Below are 23,023 nucleotides of genomic sequence, written 5' to 3'. Positions count from 1 at the left end.
TAAACAACAAAGTGTTTATATCGGGCTCGACTAATGCAATGCACTCGCATACGATTTACAGAGAAAGAAATTGTTAATTGCTAATAACATAAAAACAATGCAAAGAAATATCATAAAAATGTCATGATACTGGATACCAGAGCGAATACAATCAAATCGAATGAGAGGGGCACGTATTGAGAGCAATAACTACTGTTATCACATTGTGATGGTGTAACAGCGGAAAGAGAAGGAGGAAACGAAGAAATGCATATCGTCAGTAAGCCAAAAAAACAAAAAAGAAAAAAATCAAAAAATTGAAAAAAAAAAGAAAAAAAAAACAATTTTGTTTTCATATTATTTTCCGCTGCTTCGTTAAAAAAGTGTTTTATTGCAAGCAAAAAAAAAAAAAACTCACCAACAATAACAATAAAAAGAATAGACTGCATGTTTACATGCGATAATAATATTACCTTTGCTTTGCTGCAAATGCATTAAAGACGGATAGACGGACAGACGGACAGACAGACAAACAGATATACAGAAAGACAGTGCATGAAGAGTTTTTAGTCATTCAGTCAGTCATTCAATCATTTATTCACATTATAAAAGCATCAGACTGGTCAGTAAATGCGAACAATTGATGTTTAGATATCGAAGTGAAATGTACGCGCACCAGTTTAAATTTGTTTACTTAGCCCTGCTAATTGTAAGTAACTAACTAACTATAATAATAATAATAATAATAATAATAATAATAATAATGATAACGAACGCAACATAATTAACAAAACATAATGCCTTTGAATTAAATGCGACAACTAAAGCAAAAAAGTTTACTGACATTGTATACAATGTATATTTTTTTATGGATATCCTTCCGTAAGCAGGAAACGCATAACTGGGCAAAACTAATTGAACTAAAAGACCCAAGCGAGGCGAAAAACAAAACTGGATTAAAATGTGAAACCAAATAATTTTTTATTGATTTTGCTTCATTCATTTATGTGATTTAATGTTAGAAGACAATGCTAATGTCAGGATAAGCAACGTTTGTCTTATGCTTTTTTCTTTTTTTTTTTTTTTTTTTTTTTTTTTGTAACAAACTTAACAATTTATCATTAACAATGGATGTTAATGAACTACAAAGTGCGATATGTATTATGATCATGTTTGTGCGTGCACGGATTCATGAGTGTGTAGTAGGTAACTGGCAATTGGTGGCTGGGTATGCTAACCAAGCGTGCCAAAAAAAAAATAAAAGCGAAAGTGTTTTCCCGTTATATCATCAAATACATAGCACATCGACTAAACGTTTTAAAACAAAAACAAAAAAAACGAAAAATAAAGAGAAAAAAAGGAAAAACATCAAAAGTCAATAACATTAAATTGAATTAATTAAGATCGTATATCGCGGTTAAGGCAAACATTCACAAACAGTTATTTTTCATTTTAGTTACATTCGCTTAGCTTTAATGAGGCCATAACCAATAAGCCACTGTACCGGCGCAAACCGGGAATGCTGGCGAATGCCAAAAAAGCTACCGAAGATGTAAGTGATGTAACTGAAAAACCAGCAACTGAACAAGCACCATCTGCCGACTCTATACATAGCGAAACCAATCAATATCGTCGTGCTGGCGTTTATTCTGCCGATGCTGCAGGCAAGTAAACTCACATACACTCTACGAGATCATAAGCGGGTGAATCATCCGCCTATGATATATTCTGGTCCATTAAAGAAGATTTTCATTTCGAAACTTTTGTCTCCCCGCTTATCGGTCATTGCGCAACACTTCTATCTAAATGATTTGAATCAAGCGTCTATCTGTTAACGAACAAAATATCCCTGAATACCTACCTTTAAGCGAAACATTTCTCTAGATTCTTTTCTCTTTTTTTTCTTCTTTTGTTTGTATTTGTGTCAGAACGTGAAGAATAGAAAGGATTCTTGGTATAGAAAAGGAGAAAGAGAGAGTGATGCGATGAGAAATGTATATGTTTGAGTTGTATGTGCAAACATTAGGGAAGATGGGAAAGAGTTCGACAAACCGATTAAGGGATGAATAGTCTTGGCAGGCGGTCGATTAGTAAAGCATTACTTTGATAGATAGATAAGATGAGCGAATCGCAAAGTTATATTTTCGTTTATGGGAGTCGACACAGAATCATATTTACATGCCTTCTTTTTTCTCGTTTTGGTTCTTTATGCAGATTATGCCTACAATAATGTCGATATTAATCTGATACGTCCTGAGAATAAACCGTTACATACAAAAATAACGACCAAGTACACGAGTAGCATCAGCATACCGACAGATTCTTTGGAGGATTCCGAAACTGCTGAAGAGTACGTTGCCAAGGCAATGGGTATGTTTGGTTCCCGTTTGCGTGAACCAATACACATACCAGCTCAACCTGAAGCAACTGTGAATATAGCTCAGCCACAGCTTCACGAACAGCAGCAATTGCAAGTTCAATATCAACAACCTATGCAAAAGGAATTGCAACATTTCCAAGTCATTAGCAAGCCAAACAAGTACCGTTATTATGTTTTAAATAAAGACGCTGCAGAAAAGTCAACACAAGAGCAGCAACAAGCAAACGAACAGCAACAACAGCAGTCGCAACAATTACAATTACAACAGCAAGAGGCACACACCGCCGAAGAACATATAACAAACGATTATCAATATCATCAACAACAACAACAACAACAACAACCGTCTAAACAGCGTAAAGAGTCGCATGTTAAAAGTTTAACCGAAGCACAATTTCAGGCTCAATTTCAAGAGCAAATGCAACAACAACAAGGCCAATATTTAACAAAACCGCAGGATCAACAGCAAAAACTGCAGCAAGAAGCCCAACTATCAGAGGAACTAGGTCCACGTCAGTACGCACCCACAGCTCCTGTTTATGAAAAAGATATGTCGGGTCACGGTTATGAAATCTATGAAGATCCTAACTCCGGTGGTGAGAATGCTGCTCAATCAGAGGTCGATCGAACTTACAGAACGAAATATAGTTATAAGCCTGCGAGCGCTCTATACCATTTAATGAATTCGGGCGATGAGGAAAGAGTCGAAGAAGATGAAGACAAAATACGTGTGTCTGCTTCCACTGAAATACCGAAAGCCGAGATTATGAAGCAAATTGAAAAGTCCGTCATGAAGTATATGAAAGAATTGGAGGCTGAAGGAAAAATACTTACCACTCCACAAAAAGATATGAAATCTTATTATAAATTAATTAACGCCCCGGGCAATGAGGGAAAACCACTCGGTTCAAGTACTACCAAGCCAAGGTACACTTCAACACCCATCAATTATCAACAGGAAACACCCTATTCGAACAAGCTTTCGAGTTTAGCGGTTTCACCGTTAGGTAAACATGAGATACAAACACCAGATTTAACTCAAGTACTGCCACCGAATGTGGAATTTGTGTATAAAATTAAAACCCGGGCCCCGTTACAAACGGCCACGGTAAAAACAGTTTCGAAGCCCTACAGCGTACCTCTTAAAGCCAACTTTGATCAATTCGATCATGCTTCCGCCTTAAAGAACCTCGAGGAATTCGATCACACGCATGTCATAACTCCACCGAACACTGAGGAACATTTTCAACCCGCCACAAGTGCGTCTAGCAGCAAATCTAATAAATTGTATTTCAATTCGGAAATTTATCATGACATTAATTCCATGCCTTTGAAACAAAAGCAACGCGTGGAGAATGAGTACCGCAAGTTAAAAGCTGCTGACGTTCCACATCCCGATTACAAAGGTTACGGTAGCAGCGGCGGTGGCCTAGTTGCTGGATATTATACTGATTCTTCGGTTAGTGAAAACGAGAAAGATCCAAGCGGTACTAATGTCGAAGAATATCCAATTCTAACACCCTATCAATATGTGGTGAAGAAAGAATCATCGGGCAATAAATACGAGGATTCAGGCAATAGCAATTACGATGCAACGCGGTCGCACAAGTACAAAACTTTAGATTATGAGAATAATTATGCACAGAAGTACGCGAACAATCACGATGCCTATACCGGGTATCAGCAACATTCGTATAAAGGTCTTACATCTTCTCGTCACAGTCCTGGCAAACGTGGAAAACGGGGCGGCAGCGCACACGCTAATTCGGCAAAAAAATCCTCGCATCGCAGCACCAATGCCAGGGATGTTGAAACCAGTTTCGCTCTACGTCCGCCACCGAAAGTTTAAGCCAAACCTCGACCGCAGAATAATTCGAAATCCAAATTTCACATAATTGCCAATAATCTGAGTTTATGGAGGATCTTTATAATGAATTTTTTCAGCGCTAATCTTATTTATTCAATTATTTAATTATATTTACATAATTAGTTGTATATTTCTTCTCCTTCCCGTTTTTAATTATTTTTGGTATATCTTTCCCCTTCTTTGTTTCTCTTTCTTCCTCTCCCGCTCTCTCCCGCTCTCTCTCTCTATCTCTCTCTCTCTCTCTGTCTGCCTCCCTTCCCCCATTATTTAAAGTCTATAATTTATAAATTATTTGATCATTTTTTTTAAATATTTAAAAAAAATAAAAACTAATTGTATTTTTATTTTTATGAAAAATAGAAAAAACGATATATTTGCGAATAAAACAGTTTTTAAGTGACAAGGTTTTTCGCGAACCCCCAAAAAGTATGCTTAAACAAGTGCTAGGCTCTTGTACATAATATGTTGCAAAAATTTTAAACAACTTTTCAACAAAGCTATACAAAAAAAATCTCTTCTTAAAATGTTCTCTTCGAGAATGATCTGTCCCTGGAGGTTGGGGCCGTGTCTTCTACTATCAGCCAAAAAGAAAAGAAAAATCAAAAAGTATCTCAAAATTTCTTTAAAATAGTACTTTTTTTTTTAAATTTTCTCGAACAATTTTTTGCAACAAAGCATTTTTTTTTTGCAAAGAAATTTAAACAATTCTGTTAAAAATAGATGAGAGAAGTATGGATGACTCTGGATGAAACTTGAATTTTAACAATAGATAGTCATAAACATCTTACATATTGGGTGTCTACTCGGACCGGGGTGATACGAGTCGCTAACTGTGTCTCAGTTTGGATACTCCAAAGGCATAACCAGTCGCAACAAAACGCTCAAATGTCATCGTTTAAGCAGCCTGGGCATCTGGCATATCAGAAATAACCCATAAACAAAAAAAAAACGTTTTATGATTTGTAACATCCTCGTAACGTTGTTCTGAATACGCTACGGTTATTAGGGTTAATTTGCTTTTCAATCATTTTAAGCATTTTACTTAATGTTTATAATTGAGTTATTGCTCCTCTAAGCAAAAAAGTCAAAATGACTTTTTTGATTTTTTTTTTTTTTTTTTTTGTTTTTGCTTTCCCTAGTACTAGTTTTTTACATTGGAATTGGGATAGATTTGAGTATGGGCAGGTTCTTTAGCATTTTCACTCTCTGCCCCTGTTTCACATAATGTTCTTGGCACTTGTGAAAAGCTCCTCCCCTGCCTACCAGCCAGTTGATAATCGCTTGCAGCGGTATCCTGCCCCTTCGCTAGGCAAGCTAGACAAGAAAATCAGTGCATGACAAATGAAATGAAAGCTTTTTAAGAGTCTTGACGCAATTCGAAGGAAACTTTCATTTGAAAAGTTCAGTTAAAAGGCGTGAAATTCATTTTCGTTTCTATTAATTTATTACGCAGATGAATCAATCTTAAAGGGAAGAGCAACAACATTACTTTTATGCCAAATGATGGATTGTTAAGGGAATGTGAAAGAAATCCAAGAGAAACTTTTCGATAATTGTTAAAATAGTGGTTATTGCTGGCATTGCCTTTTCCTCTTTTGTACGGCAAAGGCGAAGGCAAAGGCAACGGCAAAGGAACATCACACAGAGGCGCTTTTCTCTCCGAAGGTTTACAGTTTAGTTTTGAGCCTTTATTCGTGATGATGATGATAGTGTTCGTAATGAGGCTCTCCATAATGATGGAATTTAGATTCGCTGTGTTCTTCTAACACGGCGCCGTGATTGTAATTCTTCTCAGTTTCGGGATGAATTTGTTTCAATTTTTGCTTAGTGCCGCCGATTTCCACTGGCTTTTTAACTAAATGCTGATCGTCCTTTTTAATGTAAACTGGCACAGGGTGATAGTGATGGAATTTAACACTTTGATGGGATGTGGCGTGTTTGTGTTCGACATGATGATGAACATCGGTTTCCTCATGTTGGGGGGCGGATTCGTGATGAACGTATTCCACATGTTCATGTTGCTCATGACCACCATAATGACCCAAATCGTGAATTTCCAACGTGCTCGCAACAATAACAAACGAACACAATACCTAAAATATAATAAATGATTTTTTTTTTTTTTTTGTTTGTTAGTTAATTTCTTCACACCTATATGGTTAGCAATTTTTATAAATTGATTGATAGTTTTTTTTTTTTTTTTTTTTTTTTTTTTTTTTTTTTCTGTTGTTTTCTTACAATAAACTTGATCATGTTTGTTTTAGTTAGTGGATGAGATATGAATTAAAAAATGAGTTTTAACGATTGAAACTGAATGGTTCGGACACACGCTACAATCTTGTTGCTTGTAATTCCTGGGCACAACACGATTACGGGACTTGTCGAGTTGATAAAGCAAACTTCGATGGTGTGGTCACAACGGAGACTTTGTTACTCTAAGACGCTTAGGCTTTAACTGTGATTTTTATACCTTCAGCTTGGCTTATAAGTAACTGACATTAAATATATATACTCGCAAACCAATTCGCTCATTCGTTTTAAATATTAAAGGGGGATGCAAGCACACAAAAACAATAACTAGAAATGCTGCATATATCAACGATAACAACAACAATACGCATATATCAATGCTGAATGAACCTGACTGCATGTCCATCTAACATTCAAAAGCATTATTACTCTCAATACAAATCTAAGCTAACGAACTTTTTTAAAATGGATAGATAATGTTGTTCAGATCACTTGTTTTTTTTTTTACTTTTGTTTTCATTTTTTGCATTGCTTTGTTGAAATTAAACAAATACAATACGTAACTGAAAAGCGATACGGCATTTGCTGCCAAATCTTCACGCGCAGGAGGAGTAGAAGATGTAAACATTTGTCATGTGTTTTCTTTTTTGTTTCATTTTTTTTTTTTTTTTTTTTTTTTTTTTTTTTTTTAATGCAACCGGTTGGTCTCTCTTGCTTGATGCGTGACCGCAGACGACCTTACATTAATACAGATTAGTTGCACCTATACATACAAGAAGACAAGTGCAAGGCAAATGCGCATAAAAGAAATCAACTCGAAGGCTTGGTTCTGAAGCATCGAAGAACTGGAATGAGATTGTAATTAATAAATATAACATAACGGTCCGGTTGTTTTTTTTCTTTTTTCCTTAATTAAGGGCAAAAGAAAGAAACACCAAGAGCCATTAAAATAAAATGAATTGAAATTTCGTCGGATTAGGGGGGCGCGGGGGGGGTCGTGAATGAAAATGAACGTTTAATGGAATATTTTTTAATTTTCACAAATCTAAGGATTCGTCCAAATCATCCAAGCAATTTGGCATTTTTTCGATTTGTTGCATTTACTAAATGGCAGCGCTTAACATGAGTTCTTGGCTATCGACCAACATTTACTCGCATAAATTAATTAAATTCATTTAATGTTTGTTTGTTAGTTGTGTAGCGTAACGTAACAATTATCATATTTAACCTAAAGTCTGTGAGACAAAATACAAAATGAGAAAAACAAAATAACAACCACAACAACAACAACAACAAAGCACATATGTACAAATTGCAACATCTGTGACATGTTTAATAAAATAGAAAAAGCAAAAAACAGAAACAAAAAGGAAAATTTTTAGTTAAAAAAAAAAATAAATAAATAAATAAATAGTAATAATAACACAATAACAGACAAAGACGTGGCAAATCATTATCTACCGAAAACACTTCCTTATTGCAAACATATGCACATGCATGTGTGTATTCGTGTATGTGCATATTCATGCATTATTATTATTATTATATATATATATATATATATATATATATATATATATATACATACATACATATGTTTGAACTCATGCATAATAAGACCAAAACACAAATGGACCTACATACATGTTAATGTTTAATCCGAATGTAAATACATACGACTCGATTTATATAAACGTTGACTTGCATACATGCCTATTTATGTATTCCTTACAGGGTGGCTTAGGTTAGGTGAATGAAAGTAATTTAAAAATAATAAAAAAAAAAAAAAAAACTGTAGAAAACGTTTTAATTCAAAATTCAAACTTATAAAACACACTCTAGTATATCTAGGTAACTGGGTTACGTAAGATTTAAAGCATACGCTATCACCCTGTATGTTTGACTGTTAACCATAAAGTTAATAAATAAAAATTGCCTAATTATGCGATTTCGTTTAAAAAAAAATAGTGAAAGGTCTTTTTAACTTTCCGAAAAATATTTAACCTAATAAAATACTAATAATTATTCGTTCCTTTTCGTTTCAATTTTTATTTTTTGAACCATTTATTCATTCATTTATTTTTGCAACCTTCATGTAACATTTATACATATATATTTGTAATATATATAATATATAAATTTGTTTTTTTTTTTCTTTTCTTTTACAATTCTCTTTCTCCTTCTAAGCAACATAAAAAATTTTCCTACGAAATATGAAATATATTTTGAATAGATTGTTCAAAAGCGCAATAATTTACACATGACTTCACATACACGATTTATGAATTAACAATTTTATGATGTCCATTACGTAATCTATCAATAGGTAATTTTTTAATATCGTGTGCAGTTTTCTTTCGTCGCTTTAAAAAAGACCATAATTTTCGGGGCGAATAATCAAAGACTAGAGAAACGTTTGTCGCGTTCTTTTTAAAAACTAATTCAAATTTTATTATACTCTCTCTCTCTCTTTCTCTCTCGCAGCGAACTGTTCATAGTGCTGCTTAATTGTGAAAATCTTATGAACTTTTTTCTCTTCACTACTCCTTTCTTATCGCGCGCTTTAAATAATACATGAAATATTGAGCAATGGCATTCTCAAGATTTTACGAAGACTCCAGTTCCCCACATACAAGTGCTTACAAACCAACCACTATTGAAAATTTGAACTATAATTTTCTGATCTTACATATGTTAAACCATTTCAGCGATCAGATTTATCAGATTTTTTACAAGATCAAGTGGAGAGCTGAGTGAGTGCGGTAGAAATAGAGTTGTTGTTTTTTTCCCAGAATAACTGTATCGTCATTTTGTGGTTAAAAAATTAAAAAAAAACAAAAACGGAATCATAAATAACTCACATATATGTGCAAACAAGTGTACAAATTTAATTGCTGTTGCAATTAAATTCGAGTAAAGAACATCGTGGAGCTCATGCCGGAAGTTAACGTAGCATTACCTCATTACAACGTTAATAGGTTCTCGTGAACTTTTAAGTATTATTTCAAGTCAATTTTGAAATCAACCTCGTACCGCTGAATTATGGCTTTTAGGATAGCATAGGTGCCCACTTACAGTACTTAGGAGATCTATTTACAAATTATTTACACGAACTTATATTGGTAACTGCGAGATGCATTTTTGACATCCCTGAAATTTCTAAAACGCAATCGAGCAAAACGACTCCCGGGTCCTTCGTTCAATTCAGCATTTTCATCGCACACTTGACAATGTTGTTTTTCTCCTTTGTGCAGCTTTTTCAGCTTTCTCATAGTAAAAAAGCTTTACATAGCGTATTTCCTCAGGTATTTTACTCATTTGCAAATCAATACAACTTTTTACACGAGCGAAGAATTAGAAAACTATCTTCACAAAAAATGTAAGCAGAAATACCGTGTGTTCGTTTGAGACAATCAGGTGAGTTTGTCCCGATATATAGGCATTAGCCAGGTTACCCAGCGGAAAAAATCGCAAAGTCTTTTTACATATTTGCATATTTATAACGATTTAATTATCGTTCGGGTCTTCTCCGTTCGAATATTGCAATTCAACTCCCTTGGCTCGACTCTCACGGGTCACTTTCGATTTGACTTTTTTCCATATAAGCGAGACGCCATTACCTAAATTCATCTCGACATTTTCAATCCGTTAATTTCCTTTACCAGTAAATTGTCTGTAAATTGTTGTTAATCTTTTCGCCAGGTGCCAACTGCATCGAACCATGAATGTATATTTGGTTTTCCCCATCTTTACAATTCAGTTTCTTATATACATTTAAAATACAGTCACTTAAGTGCCTTTTCTTTGATTACAGACATTCCTGCTATTTCAGATGCCCTCTTCTTCTTATCCTGTTTGTAACAAGAAAGCTCGTCATTCTACATCGAAATAAACACATCCTACGCTGCCGAAAGCTCCAACAGCAAATGCCAAACCTATCAAGACTGCCAAATACAACACGAAATATTGAATGAGTGACAGGGAGGGAAAGAAAACAATTCATTTTTGACTGCAACTTTTATAACCGTTTACCTCAATTCTTTCCATTTTTGTTTCAATTAACCGGACATTCGGACATAGAATAAAAGTAATAGGTTGGAGGGCAAGTTCTATCGTATTTTAAATGGGCAGGTAATTTTTCTTGTAATTAAAAAAAAAAACGTATTTTTATGAATTAATTGAAATAATTTCTTTAAAATACGACAGAACTTTCCCTCCAACCTATTATATTTTCTCTTCTTTTTTTGGGCATTTTCTATACACCACCGAAAAATACGGGGTATATTCCTTTTGTCAAAACATTTGCCACAAGCACCCCATAGCATGTATTTGTATATATTTTTGATCATGATCGAATTCTAAATCGATCTGCCCATCTGTGTAACGTTTGCGGTAGACATTCTCCTCAAGCTATTAGCCATACATTGGCAATTGGCAAAAACATTGCAATTTCTTGCATTCAAGTTAATACCGAAAATACATACATACATATATATATATATCTGCATAAATATTTAAGCATGTCCACTGAACTGAAACTTGTGAATTTTAATGAATTGGTCTTACTAAATAAAACTTTCAAGGGTTTAACTAAAAACAAATTGTTCGTCCTTCCTGGTTTGGGATTATGCAAAGACGAAATGATTTTTTCATTAGTTCAAAGACTCTATATGATGAAAGTATTCCTAGAGTAGAGAGCCTTCAGATATCAGGTAATCAAGTTTTCATGGGCAAAAATGAGCCCAATCTACAACTCTCTTTCCAAAAAAAAAAAAAAAAAATTAATTCTTATTCAAGCAAAAAGCCATTTTGCATGGCCAATTTAAGAATAGAATTATCCTAATTAATGGAAAGTGTTGCAATTGTTATGTATTAACAAAGTTCAATGAAATTTTGTTAGTTTAAAAACTTTTTTTTTTCGGGTTGTTGAATGGAGATGGACTAAGCCAATAAAGTTGTGGCTTATATGTCAGTTTAAAAATTATGGCGTTTGTACAATGAAAACAAATGATAATAATTTTATTTATTTACGTGTAATGCGTTTATCTTGGTTGGATAATGGGAGAAGAAGAACTCAAAATTTGCAAAATGTTCTAATCTAATTTGAAGCGTTACGAACGAATTCAAAGTTGTGCTACGAAAGATGTGTGGTGATAGAAAGGGAAGCACACTTTGCAAAGCGATCCCTGCTTTAATTATATAATGGGAAAGATTATTATATAACTAATAATTATGGAGGATTGAGGTAGCTATCCTGTGAGAATGTCAATACGTTGGCCATTGCATATGTACTCTACTACTTTTTCGATCGTTTCAGTTGCTTGAAAATCGCAATATTTTATATGCTTTTGATTTCGAAATCTTACTTATAATAATTAATGAACCTTTTACAAATTCCGTTCATGCTAGCGAAAAACGTAGAGCGAGTGCGCATATCATGCATTGAAATTCAAGTTAAATACATTGAAAACAATGAATATGAACACATCGAATTTATCAGATTTGTGATGCACACAAACATCCTAAGTTTTTTACTAAGCATTGCCGGGATTAGCAAGTCATATGGTTTTTTATGTAAACAAAAATATGAAAACACGCACATCATATGTTCCCAAAAAAAAAAAAAAAAACATTTATTGCAATCTTAAGATGCAATTTTTTGAATTTGCTTACAATGGGATTACAAAACATTTTAAATTATTTTCATGTTACACGATTTAAACTAAAAGATGTAAGTTTTACAACATATTATTGTGACAACTTTTTATTTCGTTATTTGTTTTTTTCTTTGGCAGCCTACGTTGTCTGCGTGTTCGATTTCCTAATTTTTACTTCTCAAAAGCCAGTTCAAAATTCATCCTGTCCTAATAGTTTTGTTAATTATGACTTGTTTTTACGTCGAGCGATTATTAAGAAACAAAAAAAAAATTGGAAAGCAGGATCTTTTTTAGGGAATAAATGAGATATGATGCTTATATAGATAAAAAAATATACTTTTTATAGATCGAAAAAATTGTTGGAAAATAATGGCCAAAAAGTGGTTTCATAGAACCGAAATTGATTGAAAGCAAGAACCAAAGTTTTGATTTCAGCACTGCCAGGTAATATTATTCTCAACGTTTAGTATAAAATAAATTGCATCGCAATTTATGACGGTCGCAATATCATATATTACCTTTTCAAACAGATTCTGAAGTTTTGACCTTTCACTACGCGTAAGAGGTAGAGAGCTAACTTGTTTCTTTTGTCGCGATTCTTCTGACTTTATATTAAAATTGGTACACGGCAGCTGAAAACTGAAAAGAAAAGCTTAGGATTTGCCTTGTGACATTTCTGTGATGTTGTCCAGGAAACTTTTGAGGAACATACAAAAGTGATTCGATTGCAGGCGATAAGTCCGTTTTCTTGATTTTTACTTATTACATTATTAACTTTTCCTCTATTTGTAAAAATAATTGAAAAGTTTACCGTTCGTTCAGCTTGTAACTAAAATAAATTTTTTTTTTTTTATATTCCACATATCTATTCTTCTTAATTTTTCAAAAGATCGCATTTTTGTAATATTTAAAATTGCCATCTCGGAAGCATCGCCTCTTAATTTAGAGTATTGCAATTATAGTTACTGCTTGGCAACACTAAATATCACATAGTGAAAAAAAGAAAAATTCATATAGCGAGGAAGAGATCGTATTAAGCTTTCAAAAAAAATAAGAATTACATATAAAATTCTAAATTCTACTTATAAAGTAAAGAAATTCTGTAAATATTTTAATAATGTGACTAAACACAAAACCTGACGAAAAAAATTGTACAGAACATATATTTTCGAAAATTTCAATTGAAAAAGGTTTTGTCTGTCATTTTTCAAGGAGAATATCCGTAAATACACAGAAACATCAGTCATATAAAAAGAAAGAACGGGGAAATTGTATATTTTTGTAGAGGAGCTTATAGGCCGTTTTATTTTGTATATCAAGAGTCATGGAGCACATAGATGGCCCTGCTGCGGGCCATAGACAACAAATTTCAACAAAGAAAAAATCTAAAAATAAAAAGAAAAACTTCAAAACAGAGGGGGTGGCCAATGACACAACGTCGAAAAATTTTGACGATGGTCTGGTGGGGGAAGCGGCAAAGGTCATCGGTAATGGATTGAATGATCAACTGAAGCAACAGCTGAACATAGACACCCAGGTCAATGGCCTAGTAACAACATTTGAAGCAACACAAACTAATCAAACACTTTCAACCATAGCGGCCAGTTCTTCGAAAACTAAAGAACCTGCGGAAGATGGGTGCAAAAATATAAATGGACACCATCATCATGGGTCAGAATATAATTCACCCGAAAAAACAATTGAAACAGTGGCCATAGTTAAGAAAACTAAACGAAAACGTAACAATAAGAAAACATCTGCGGTATCTAATAAATCTGAAACCGAAAACGGATATTGCCTGAACAATGTCTCTTCTATGGAAATTAATGCTGACGCAGCTAAACAACTGCCCAATGGTTTGGCGCACGAGACCATTGAAAATAAATCTTCTCAAAAGGAGAATGAATATGTATTAAAAGAATGTCTCAGTAATACCACTGCCAGTTGTGAAATTACACTAACAAACGAAGAGGAAAAATCTCGCTCTGCTCCCACCCATTCTCAATCGATAGCAGCATCTAAAGAATTGAATTTAGCTAGTGTTCATATTTCTTATAAGGAATATGAATCCGAATTGCAAATGCATGTAAGTATCGTACGGTGATGTGTCTGTTGAAATACTGCAACTTCAATTCTCCTTAAAGGATATTATGCGTTTGATACAAGCCGAATTATCGGAACCGTATTCCATCTATACGTACCGCTATTTCATTTACAATTGGCCAAAGTTATGTTTCTTGGCTGCCCACGGCAATGAATATGTTGGTGCCATTGTGTGTAAGCTGGACATGCATATGAATGTAAGGCGTGGTTACATAGCTATGTTAGCCGTACGTAAAGAATATAGGAAACTTAAAATTGGCACAACTCTGGTCCAAAAAGCCATTGAGGTAATTTAAGTGAATTCAAGAATTTTAAAATTTTTATTGGACAGGAAAACAGATCCTCAGTGAATGCTTTTATTTTGTTTTGCCGTAATGTTTGCTTCGCTTGTAGGCAATGTTAGCCGATAATGCCGATGAAGTTGTCCTGGAAACCGAAATGAGTAATGTGCCTGCACTGCGTTTATACGAGAATTTGGGCTTTGTGCGCGACAAACGCCTCTTCCGTTACTATCTGAACGGTGTGGATGCTCTCCGTTTGAAGCTTTGGTTTAGATGAGATTATTTTGCCCAACATTTGATTTTTAATTTAGCCAAATTATTAGCGTGGCTATTCGAAGGACAACTAAAGTTCGTGAACCAGAAAACAGTAATGTTAGCATTAGAAGAATTGTTCAAAACAGAAACGAACAAGGAAATTCACTTAATATTAGAATTTGTTTAAATTAATTTAAAAAAAAAAACAAAATACAAAAAAATTGACTTACTCTTCTCGTCATTGACACTTGCAGACACAGGGAGCAATGAATTAACAGAAAATTGTAAATTACTGAATACATGCAGGCATTCACCCACCCACTACACCTCCTCCTTACTCAAACGCACACACGCACACTCACTCACTCACACACTAATACACACACAAAAATAAATATATATATATATATATAAATATATATATATAAATATATATATATATACATGAATATATATATATATAAATATATGCATGTATGTATTTTTTTTTGATATATATATATATGTATACACGTGTGTGTGTGTGTGTGTACGTATGTGTATTCTTCTTTCTTTTAATATATATTTTGTAAGAGATCTTTTATGGTTTTGGATTTTGAAAATTTATTTTGCCAGCAGAAAAGAAATAAACGATTGGAGTATTTAGGAAAACTGTTAATGTCGTTTATGAAGTTAAGTAGAGAAGCAACAAAATAAGCTTTGCCTTCATCCGTCATGGAACTGAAATCTGGCTATATTTGGCTTATATTAATAATAAATTTCATGTACGCAAACTTTGTTAATATGTAATAAGTAGCTAATAATTCATTAATTAGCCGTAAATACGCGAAAAAAGTTTATAAACTGATAATTTAAAAAAAAAAAGTTGTGGCTTAACTAAATTGTAAGCAATGTGTTCGTTCATTCTTCGATCTTATTAGCTCCTTTGCTCCTACTACTTAATAAATTCTTCTATTTATTTTGTTGTATGAAATACCTTTTGCATCCATACGCTCATACTAACGATCTATTTGTTGATTGAATTTATTAAAAAGAGAAATATATATTTATATATACACATATAGAGAGAAGACACAATATAATAATTAATATAATCAGTAACACATTTTCATTACATATTAACAAGCATATATGTATTCGATATTATCATAGAACACGTACGCACACCTATGTCGGTGGGCGTATACGTAGGTTACGATTATGAAAAATGTTGAAATTGGGTTAAAGGAAAAAAAACAAGAAGAGACGAAATCATAACGTCGAAAGGAAATTATAAAAAGCGAGTTGATCGAAGAACACTAAATTGCAAAAAATCAACATTTAAAAAAGAAAATCAATGTAAATAAAGAATATTCAAAATATAATGTACAGGTATCATGTTTTTTAAATATGAAATAGTCGAGGAATAAAAATATTGTTGTCGTTGTTATTTGTACGAAAGAGCGTACACAAGTTTAATAACAAACAAAGTTAATTACTTTTGTTTTTTAATATTTTTTCATTTCTTAAAAAAATTTCTCATCTACACAACGAATTCCACATTCCAGCTAAGTTTAAAGCAATTAAAACTGAAAATTGGCAGTAGTAAATATGCTTCGACTTGGCCAAATCACGAGCCACCCCGGATACTCTTTGTAGGAGGCATGAGTTGCATTGTTTTATTAGAGCCTGATGATGTGTTGGCCGATGTACTCAAACGTATTTGTTTCAGACCGTTGACCACTGACTTTTTAGTATTTTGTTTTTGTTGTTTCGCTTCTTTATTCTTAATGTCCACTAACAATGTCGAATCGAAATCTCTCGATTTGCCGTTGGATGGTTCCTCCGTTTTATCGAATAAATCGCTGACTTCTAAAATTCGTGGTTTGAAGAATGCATTCGGCTTAAGTATTGCATTCTCAGGCGTTTTAAACAAACTTAATAAGCCCCATTGCTCTTCTTTATCATGCTCATGATTCTGATCTACTTCAGACTCTAATATCCAACCTGCATTACGCACTTCTATACGCCAACGTTCGCATTCCTCTAAACTCACATTTTTACTGACATTTAATGCCTGTTCCAAAGGATTAACGATATACATCGCTGAATGATCGGGCTTTTCCAACGGCCGCCCCTCATTCAATGAAATAGCTTTATTGTGGAAGTTAAACTGGGAATAATATTCAAAGAATTGCAACAATAATTCACTAATTTTGCTCTTATTTCGACTTTTGAAACCGATCGCTTCAAAGTCCCGAGCAAATGTACAATTTACGTTATCTTCTGTAACGCGTATGTCACTGGGTATAGCCGATTTAAAGAGAGTATTGATGGAAGGTAATACTGGCTGTCTAGTTTGTTGCAAGAAAAATATAACCAGACAAGTGAGAGAGAAGTTTGTAATCCATCTACCTGGAGAGGGATTCGTTAAACCGCAGGCATTTGCCCAACGTCGTATGCAAAATGTAAGCGGCCTTACACGCTCGTCAAATTCACCAAACATATATAACAATTCAGACATGTAAAAACCGGATCTGGAAATATATAAATACACATAAGGACTTATTAACTTTCACGAAAATAATCATTTTCTCTTTGCTAAGTTTGGTAAGTTATTCATCGGATCACAAATGCATATACATGTGACATGTGTGTATACAAAGTTAATTTGTTATCTCAAAAATTCTACATAACATATCTTATCTAATCTATGCGAGAAACGCATTGATAAAGCCTGAGTAATACACATTCGATGTGTTTCATCCAACTTTTTTGCTTTGTATAGAAATAATCGCTGATTATATACACACCTGCTAGTAAATCTTAACACATTTTTTTTTTTTTTTTAAATAAGAAAACTAGAGGCTTGTAACGTGCAACTGAAACTTTAAAAATATTTGACTCGATTAAAATTGAGTCATAGTTAATAATACAAATTACTCAGACTGTCAATATTTCGTAGTGCGGACGTAGTGATGGCTGCTGGAAATTCTCTCGAGAAACAAATTGGTTGTGTAAAGTACACATTGTTTTGCTTCAATGTGGTGGCCTGGATGATCGCCACCTCCCTGTTTGCTTTGACAGTATGGCTAAGAGCAGAGCCAGGCTTCAACGAATGGCTACGTATCCTGGAAGCTGAATCCTTTTATATTGGTGTCTACATTCTAATCGCCATTAGTATCATCATGATGGCGGTAGCTTTTTTAGGCTGTTTAAGCGCACTTATGGAAAATACTTTGGCCTTGCTGGTGTACATTTGCGCACAAATTTTCAGTTTTATAATTGCGTTGTCTGGTTCAGGTGTTTTACTTAACTATAGCACCATGCATTCCAGTTTACAGCCTTTGCTATTAAGCAGTTTAAATCGCTTTGTTAGCACATCCGAAACGAGATATTCATCATACGTTTTAAATATGATACAAGAAAATATTGGATGCTGTGGCGCGACCGGTCCCTGGGATTATTTAGATCTACATCAACCTCTACCAAGTTCATGCCGTGACGCGGTCAGCGGCAACGCCTTTTTCAATGGCTGCGTCGATGAACTCACTTGGTTTTTTGAGGATAAGTCGTCATGGATTGTAGCACTAGCTCTTACATTGGCCATGTTAAACATTGTTTGCAGTGTTATGAGTTTCATTCTTATACAGGCTGTCAAAAAGGAGGAGGAAGAAGCCCGTGCATATCGACATTAAAATCAATCAGCTCTGCTAAAATTTATTATTGCATAGGCTTGACGATTTTTTATAACTAGATCTTAAGATGATTCATTGTCTTACAAATAATTAGCAAATAAGTTTAAAATGAATAAACTAAGTTGACAAGGAACGTGAATCGTTATAACAAGATTCAAGGATGTCTTTAAAAAAAAAAAAAAAACCGCACCGCATATATGATACTTACAGATTGCTCATGGATAGATCAATTTCCAAGTTCAAGTGTTCATGGTGATATTTTATAATTGGCACACGTGCCTGAAGGATACGGCGCACATGGCAAACGCCTGGTAAAAATAATTGCAACATATCGCCAATACTCTCCATCTGTCTTTGGGTTTGAGAACGACCGTTTATTAAATTTTCTTTGGTATGAAACACTAAACGCGATTCCTCGTGTGCTTGATTTCCTTTTGCTTTACATTCTTGATCAAAGCGCAGTATCAAATCCAAATCGCAGCCCATTTTACCAAATCCATTCACTGAAGAACCAAACGGTATAGCATTTGCTAAAGGAAACATTCCGTACATGGCTTGCTGAACTTGAAAAGCAGCTAAGAATCGTAAACGTATCCCTAGATCATTTAGCTTTGTGTTTTGATAAAGCAAGGATAATTGCTCGTCCATGTTATTAGCTTCACGTAATAAGGAATTTAATTCTGCTTGCTCTATGCATAAATTCCCATCAACGGTACATAATGCCGGTACTTTACTTAATTGGATTTCACGTTTTAATGGCTTTTTACTCGCAGCTCTAAACCAAAGGAACGGAGATCTTACTGGCACTCCAGTCATTTCATCATTGTAAGCAGAGCAATTTATGGCGATGGAAGCTTCTTCAGAATTTTCGTACTCCAACAAAATATAATGTCGATTGTCTTCGTGTGGCACGCAATAGTGATGAGCGCCCATTATGCGGCCATAAGTGCTACAGTAATGATATAACTCAGGGAAGGATTTCTTCGAACTAACCTGAACGACAATGCTTCGCGTCGCCTGCAATTGTCGCTGCAAAACAATATCTTCCAAAGTGTTCCTATGAACTACACAATAGCCAAAAAAGGAATAATCATTATCGTTAGAGTTGTTTACATTTTCGAACATATTTAGCTACTTACAGACATGGTTATCTGGCGGTGCGTTACTGGCTGAGTAATTTAAAGAGTGCAAACGTTTAAGGTAGAATTTTAATGTGTAAAAACGGCGGTTGATTGTTTGCATAATTCTTATAATTTAAAAGATAATTCAAAAGATTATATTAAAAGTCGAGAGATGGAAATATTCAAAATGAAAAAAAAACAAAAAAGAAGAGTTCAACTAAACAGCTGATTCGGTCAGCAGGAAATCAACATGTTATGGGAAATGTCTAAAGAAAAATCTCGTTGTTGCTTTCGATGACGCTGGCAACACAGTTTTGTGCACATGGAACTGATTGATATGTACAATTCACTTTCAACAAATATTGCACAGATTGTTGCGGAATTGCATTGAAAATTAATAAGAAAATGGCTAAAGAATCGACAAATATGAAAATGAATTTAGAAAAGGAAAAACGGAAAGACGTGTCAAAGCCAAATGTTTTTGGTGGTGTTTTGCAGGATGAACGTTTTCAGCATCTGGTCTCGGATCCCCGATTCAAAATTCCTACCAAGGTTGAGAGGAAAGTAAAGATCGATGAACGCTTTCAGGAAATGTTCACAAATAATAAATTCAAAGTTAAATGCCATGTGGACAAATATGGTCGTAAAATGAATAAGAGTTCTTCAGAAGATCTGAGAAGGTATTATGAATTAAATTCTGATGAAGATGATGAAGAAAATCTCGAAACCGAAGAACGCTTAAGGGAAGAGCAAGCTATATTACAGGATGAAAAAAGCGATAAATTTGATGATTCAGCGAAGGAGAGCGAAGAAATTGTTGCAACATTAAGCCACCGTTTATTGGATCCTAATATCGATTATGCTAGAGGAGAAGGTGATCTCCTGACTGACTCATCTTCAGATGAATCCGAATCCTCTGAAGAAGAGCCTGTTTTATCAATGGATAATGTACGGCAAGAATGGGGAGAATTAAAAAATGATGCGGAAACAATTCAGTATTCAACGCATCGGTTAGCGCTATGCAATATGGATTGGGACCGTATTCGAGCCATAGATTTAATGATTTTGTTTAGTTCTTTTTTATCTCCCGGAGGTAGTATATTAAGCGTAAAAATTTATCCCTCGGAATTTGGGAAAGCTCGTATGGCCGAAGAAGATTTGCATGGCCCACCTGAATTAGTAAACTCAAATCGAAAAACTAATAGAGATATTCAAGAGGTGACATTTGAAAATGTAGAAGTAGTTCTTCTTTTATTTAAAGTATTTTCTATAATTTCAGAAGAATGAGGAAGATTCTGAAAGTGGTGAAGATTTATTACAAGAGCAAGATAGCGACGCCGAAGAAGGAGATGATTATCACATTGAGAAACTGCGACAATATCAGCTCAGTCGTTTACGTTATTATTATGCGATTGTGGAGTGCGATGGGGCAGATACTGCCGACAAAATTTACAAAGAATGCGACGGCTTAGAATATGAAAGTTCCGCTACTCTAATAGACTTACGTTTTGTACCGAACGATACAAACTTTGATGGGGATGAACCAACGGACGTTTGCTATGAACTACCGGATGTAAGCAGCTATAAACCACGTCAATTTACCACTACTGCTCTACAGCAAGCTAAAGTCGACTTAACTTGGGATGAAACCGCTATTGATCGCAAAGAATTAGGTGAGAAACTCTCAAGTGGAAAATTAGATGACATCAGCGAGAAAGAGTTACGTAAGATTGTAGCTTGTAGTAGCGAAGATGAAGATAAAGATAATTATGAGGGAGAGTCTGACACGCAACGCAACGAGGACAAAGAGTCAGAACGGAAACTTGATAAAAAGGAGGAGATTATCAGCAAATATAAAGCTTTGTTAGCGGAAATTAGCGAAAAAGAGTTGAAAGAGAAGGAAGGAAAGAAATACGATATGGAATTCACGTGGCAGGTGTCCAACGATAACGAAGTAGATAATAAGAAGCTGGATTTAAGCGAAACGGATAAAAAAGTTTTAACGCCCATCGAAAAAATACTGCAGAAACGTGCTGTAAAGAATAAAAAACGAAAGGAAGAACGCAAAAGGAAGAAATTACAATTTAAACATAACGAAGGGGGGATCGAGAATTCCGATGCAGGATCCGATTCAACTCCCGATGACATTGATATGAATGATCCTTATTTTACAGAAGAGTTTGCAAACGGCGATTTTATCGAGCCCTTTGGTAAAGTTAAAGAAAGAAATAAAAAGCGTAAAAATCTAAAGAGCGAAGATAATGAGGAAGATGAGAAACAAGTCAAAGAATTGGAATTGCTTCTAGATGACGATGAGGCTAATGAACAATTCAAGCAACATTTCAGTTTAGCAAAAATTATTAAAACTGAACAGGAAAAGAAATCCAAAAAGAAGAGACATAAGTATGCCAAAAAATCAAAAGATTCTGCTTTTAAAGACAATCTGGTTGAAGATACTTTTGAAATGAACGTCAACGACGAACGTTTTAAGGCGGTCTTCAACTCGCACGAATTTAACATTGATCCTACAAATCCTCATTTTAAGAAGACGAACGGTATGGAAAAGTTAATATCTGAAAAAATGAAAAGAAAGTGCACAGATGACGATGTGCAGAAACCGCCCACAACAAATAAAAAGCAAATTGAGAATGCTCTGCTGGTCAGAAGCTTGAAAAGGAAGATTCGAATGAATTAAGAATGCATTTGCTTTTTAATTGGTCATTACAAAATTTTGTAAAATAAAATGTATTTTCGTATATAATGTAAAAATTATAGTTTTCGCTTCACTTTACTTGTGATTACCTGCGCTATTTTTCACTCGCCACGGAAAATAAGAAATATTTCTTCATGGACAATACGTGTGATCAATACATTTTTTAAAGATCAACAAGAAAGAAATTGTAGCAGAGTTGGTTTAATTGTTCGTATTATGTTCACTAAGCCGTTTGTTAGGTATTTCAAGCTAACAAGTTCGATCATGCTTATAGAGAATTTTGCTAAGCAAATATTTGAGTCCCAATCTAAAGTTCTATACTCAATTTTGGAAATTTAACGAGAAGCGATAAAACTGTTGAAATGTTGCACTAGACACTGGCTTGGTTTATTCCCAAAATTCCTCCTCACGACATTGAGAACATGAACCCGCAAATGCACGAAATGTGCGCTAAAGACAAACAACACAGTAGACGGCAAAAAACGTCTTTCTCACGGAATAACTCTGTAAATGTCTTCAAATGCATATTTATTGCAAATGTGGCTATTCCGGAAAACAAATTTTAATTAATATTCATAAAGCCGCTGCTGTTAGCGTCATCTGACGTGATATTTGTACTTGGGAAATAGTGAAGGATCCCAATAATGTTTATATCAAGGGACGGATATCAATATATCACATGATTTCCATCCTTTACGCTTTACATAAGTATTGGTCACGTTACTTTTATCAAAATCAAT

General features: G+C 34.3%; 6 protein-coding genes across 6 annotated transcripts; 4 read left to right on the top strand and 2 right to left on the bottom strand.

Annotated features, from left to right (window-relative positions):
- The first annotated feature begins 1,455 nt into the window (after positions 1-1,455).
- LOC119640360 (ras guanine nucleotide exchange factor R) lies at positions 1,456-4,392 on the top strand. Its single transcript, XM_038038328.1, has 2 exons — positions 1,456-1,643; positions 2,194-4,392. The coding sequence occupies exons 1-2, from the start codon at positions 1,499-1,501 to the stop codon at positions 4,206-4,208; spliced, it is 2,160 nt and encodes a 719-aa protein (XP_037894256.1). The 5' UTR covers positions 1,456-1,498; the 3' UTR covers positions 4,209-4,392.
- A 944-nt stretch (positions 4,393-5,336) lies between these two features.
- LOC119641365 (histidine-rich glycoprotein) lies at positions 5,337-6,687 on the bottom strand. The gene is made up of 2 exons (XM_038039966.1): positions 6,465-6,687; positions 5,337-6,319 (listed from the first exon to the last, which is right to left on the bottom strand). The coding sequence occupies exons 1-2, from the start codon at positions 6,477-6,479 to the stop codon at positions 5,915-5,917; spliced, it is 420 nt and encodes a 139-aa protein (XP_037895894.1). The 5' UTR covers positions 6,480-6,687; the 3' UTR covers positions 5,337-5,914.
- Positions 6,688-13,124: 6,437 nt separating this feature from the next.
- LOC119635300 (N-alpha-acetyltransferase 30) lies at positions 13,125-14,986 on the top strand. The gene is made up of 3 exons (XM_038030055.1): positions 13,125-14,219; positions 14,278-14,523; positions 14,630-14,986. The coding sequence occupies exons 1-3, from the start codon at positions 13,458-13,460 to the stop codon at positions 14,792-14,794; spliced, it is 1,173 nt and encodes a 390-aa protein (XP_037885983.1). The 5' UTR covers positions 13,125-13,457; the 3' UTR covers positions 14,795-14,986.
- Positions 14,987-16,129: 1,143 nt separating this feature from the next.
- LOC119636566 (poly(A) RNA polymerase, mitochondrial) lies at positions 16,130-19,784 on the bottom strand. Its single transcript, XM_038031973.1, has 3 exons — positions 19,589-19,784; positions 18,658-19,513; positions 16,130-17,288 (listed from the first exon to the last, which is right to left on the bottom strand). Exons 1-3 carry the CDS (start codon positions 19,689-19,691, stop codon positions 16,382-16,384), a joined length of 1,866 nt encoding a protein of 621 aa, XP_037887901.1. The 5' UTR covers positions 19,692-19,784; the 3' UTR covers positions 16,130-16,381.
- Positions 17,523-18,598, top strand: LOC119636574 (tetraspanin-2A). Its single transcript, XM_038031984.1, has one exon. It carries the CDS (start codon positions 17,730-17,732, stop codon positions 18,447-18,449), a length of 720 nt encoding a protein of 239 aa, XP_037887912.1. The 5' UTR covers positions 17,523-17,729; the 3' UTR covers positions 18,450-18,598.
- Positions 19,785-19,887: 103 nt separating the features above from the next.
- On the top strand, positions 19,888-22,265 carry LOC119634429 (pre-rRNA-processing protein esf1). The gene is made up of 2 exons (XM_038028590.1): positions 19,888-20,788; positions 20,850-22,265. Exons 1-2 carry the CDS (start codon positions 19,976-19,978, stop codon positions 22,263-22,265), a joined length of 2,229 nt encoding a protein of 742 aa, XP_037884518.1. The 5' UTR covers positions 19,888-19,975.
- The last annotated feature ends 758 nt before the right edge of the window (positions 22,266-23,023 follow it).

The sequence above is a fragment of the Glossina fuscipes genome, unplaced genomic scaffold (assembly GCF_014805625.2).
Source record: "Glossina fuscipes isolate IAEA_lab_2018 unplaced genomic scaffold, Yale_Gfus_2 0, whole genome shotgun sequence".
Lineage (NCBI taxonomy): Eukaryota > Metazoa > Arthropoda > Insecta > Diptera > Glossinidae > Glossina > Glossina fuscipes.
Note: the sequence above shows the minus strand (reverse complement) of the source record. Positions and strands in the feature narration are given on the sequence as shown.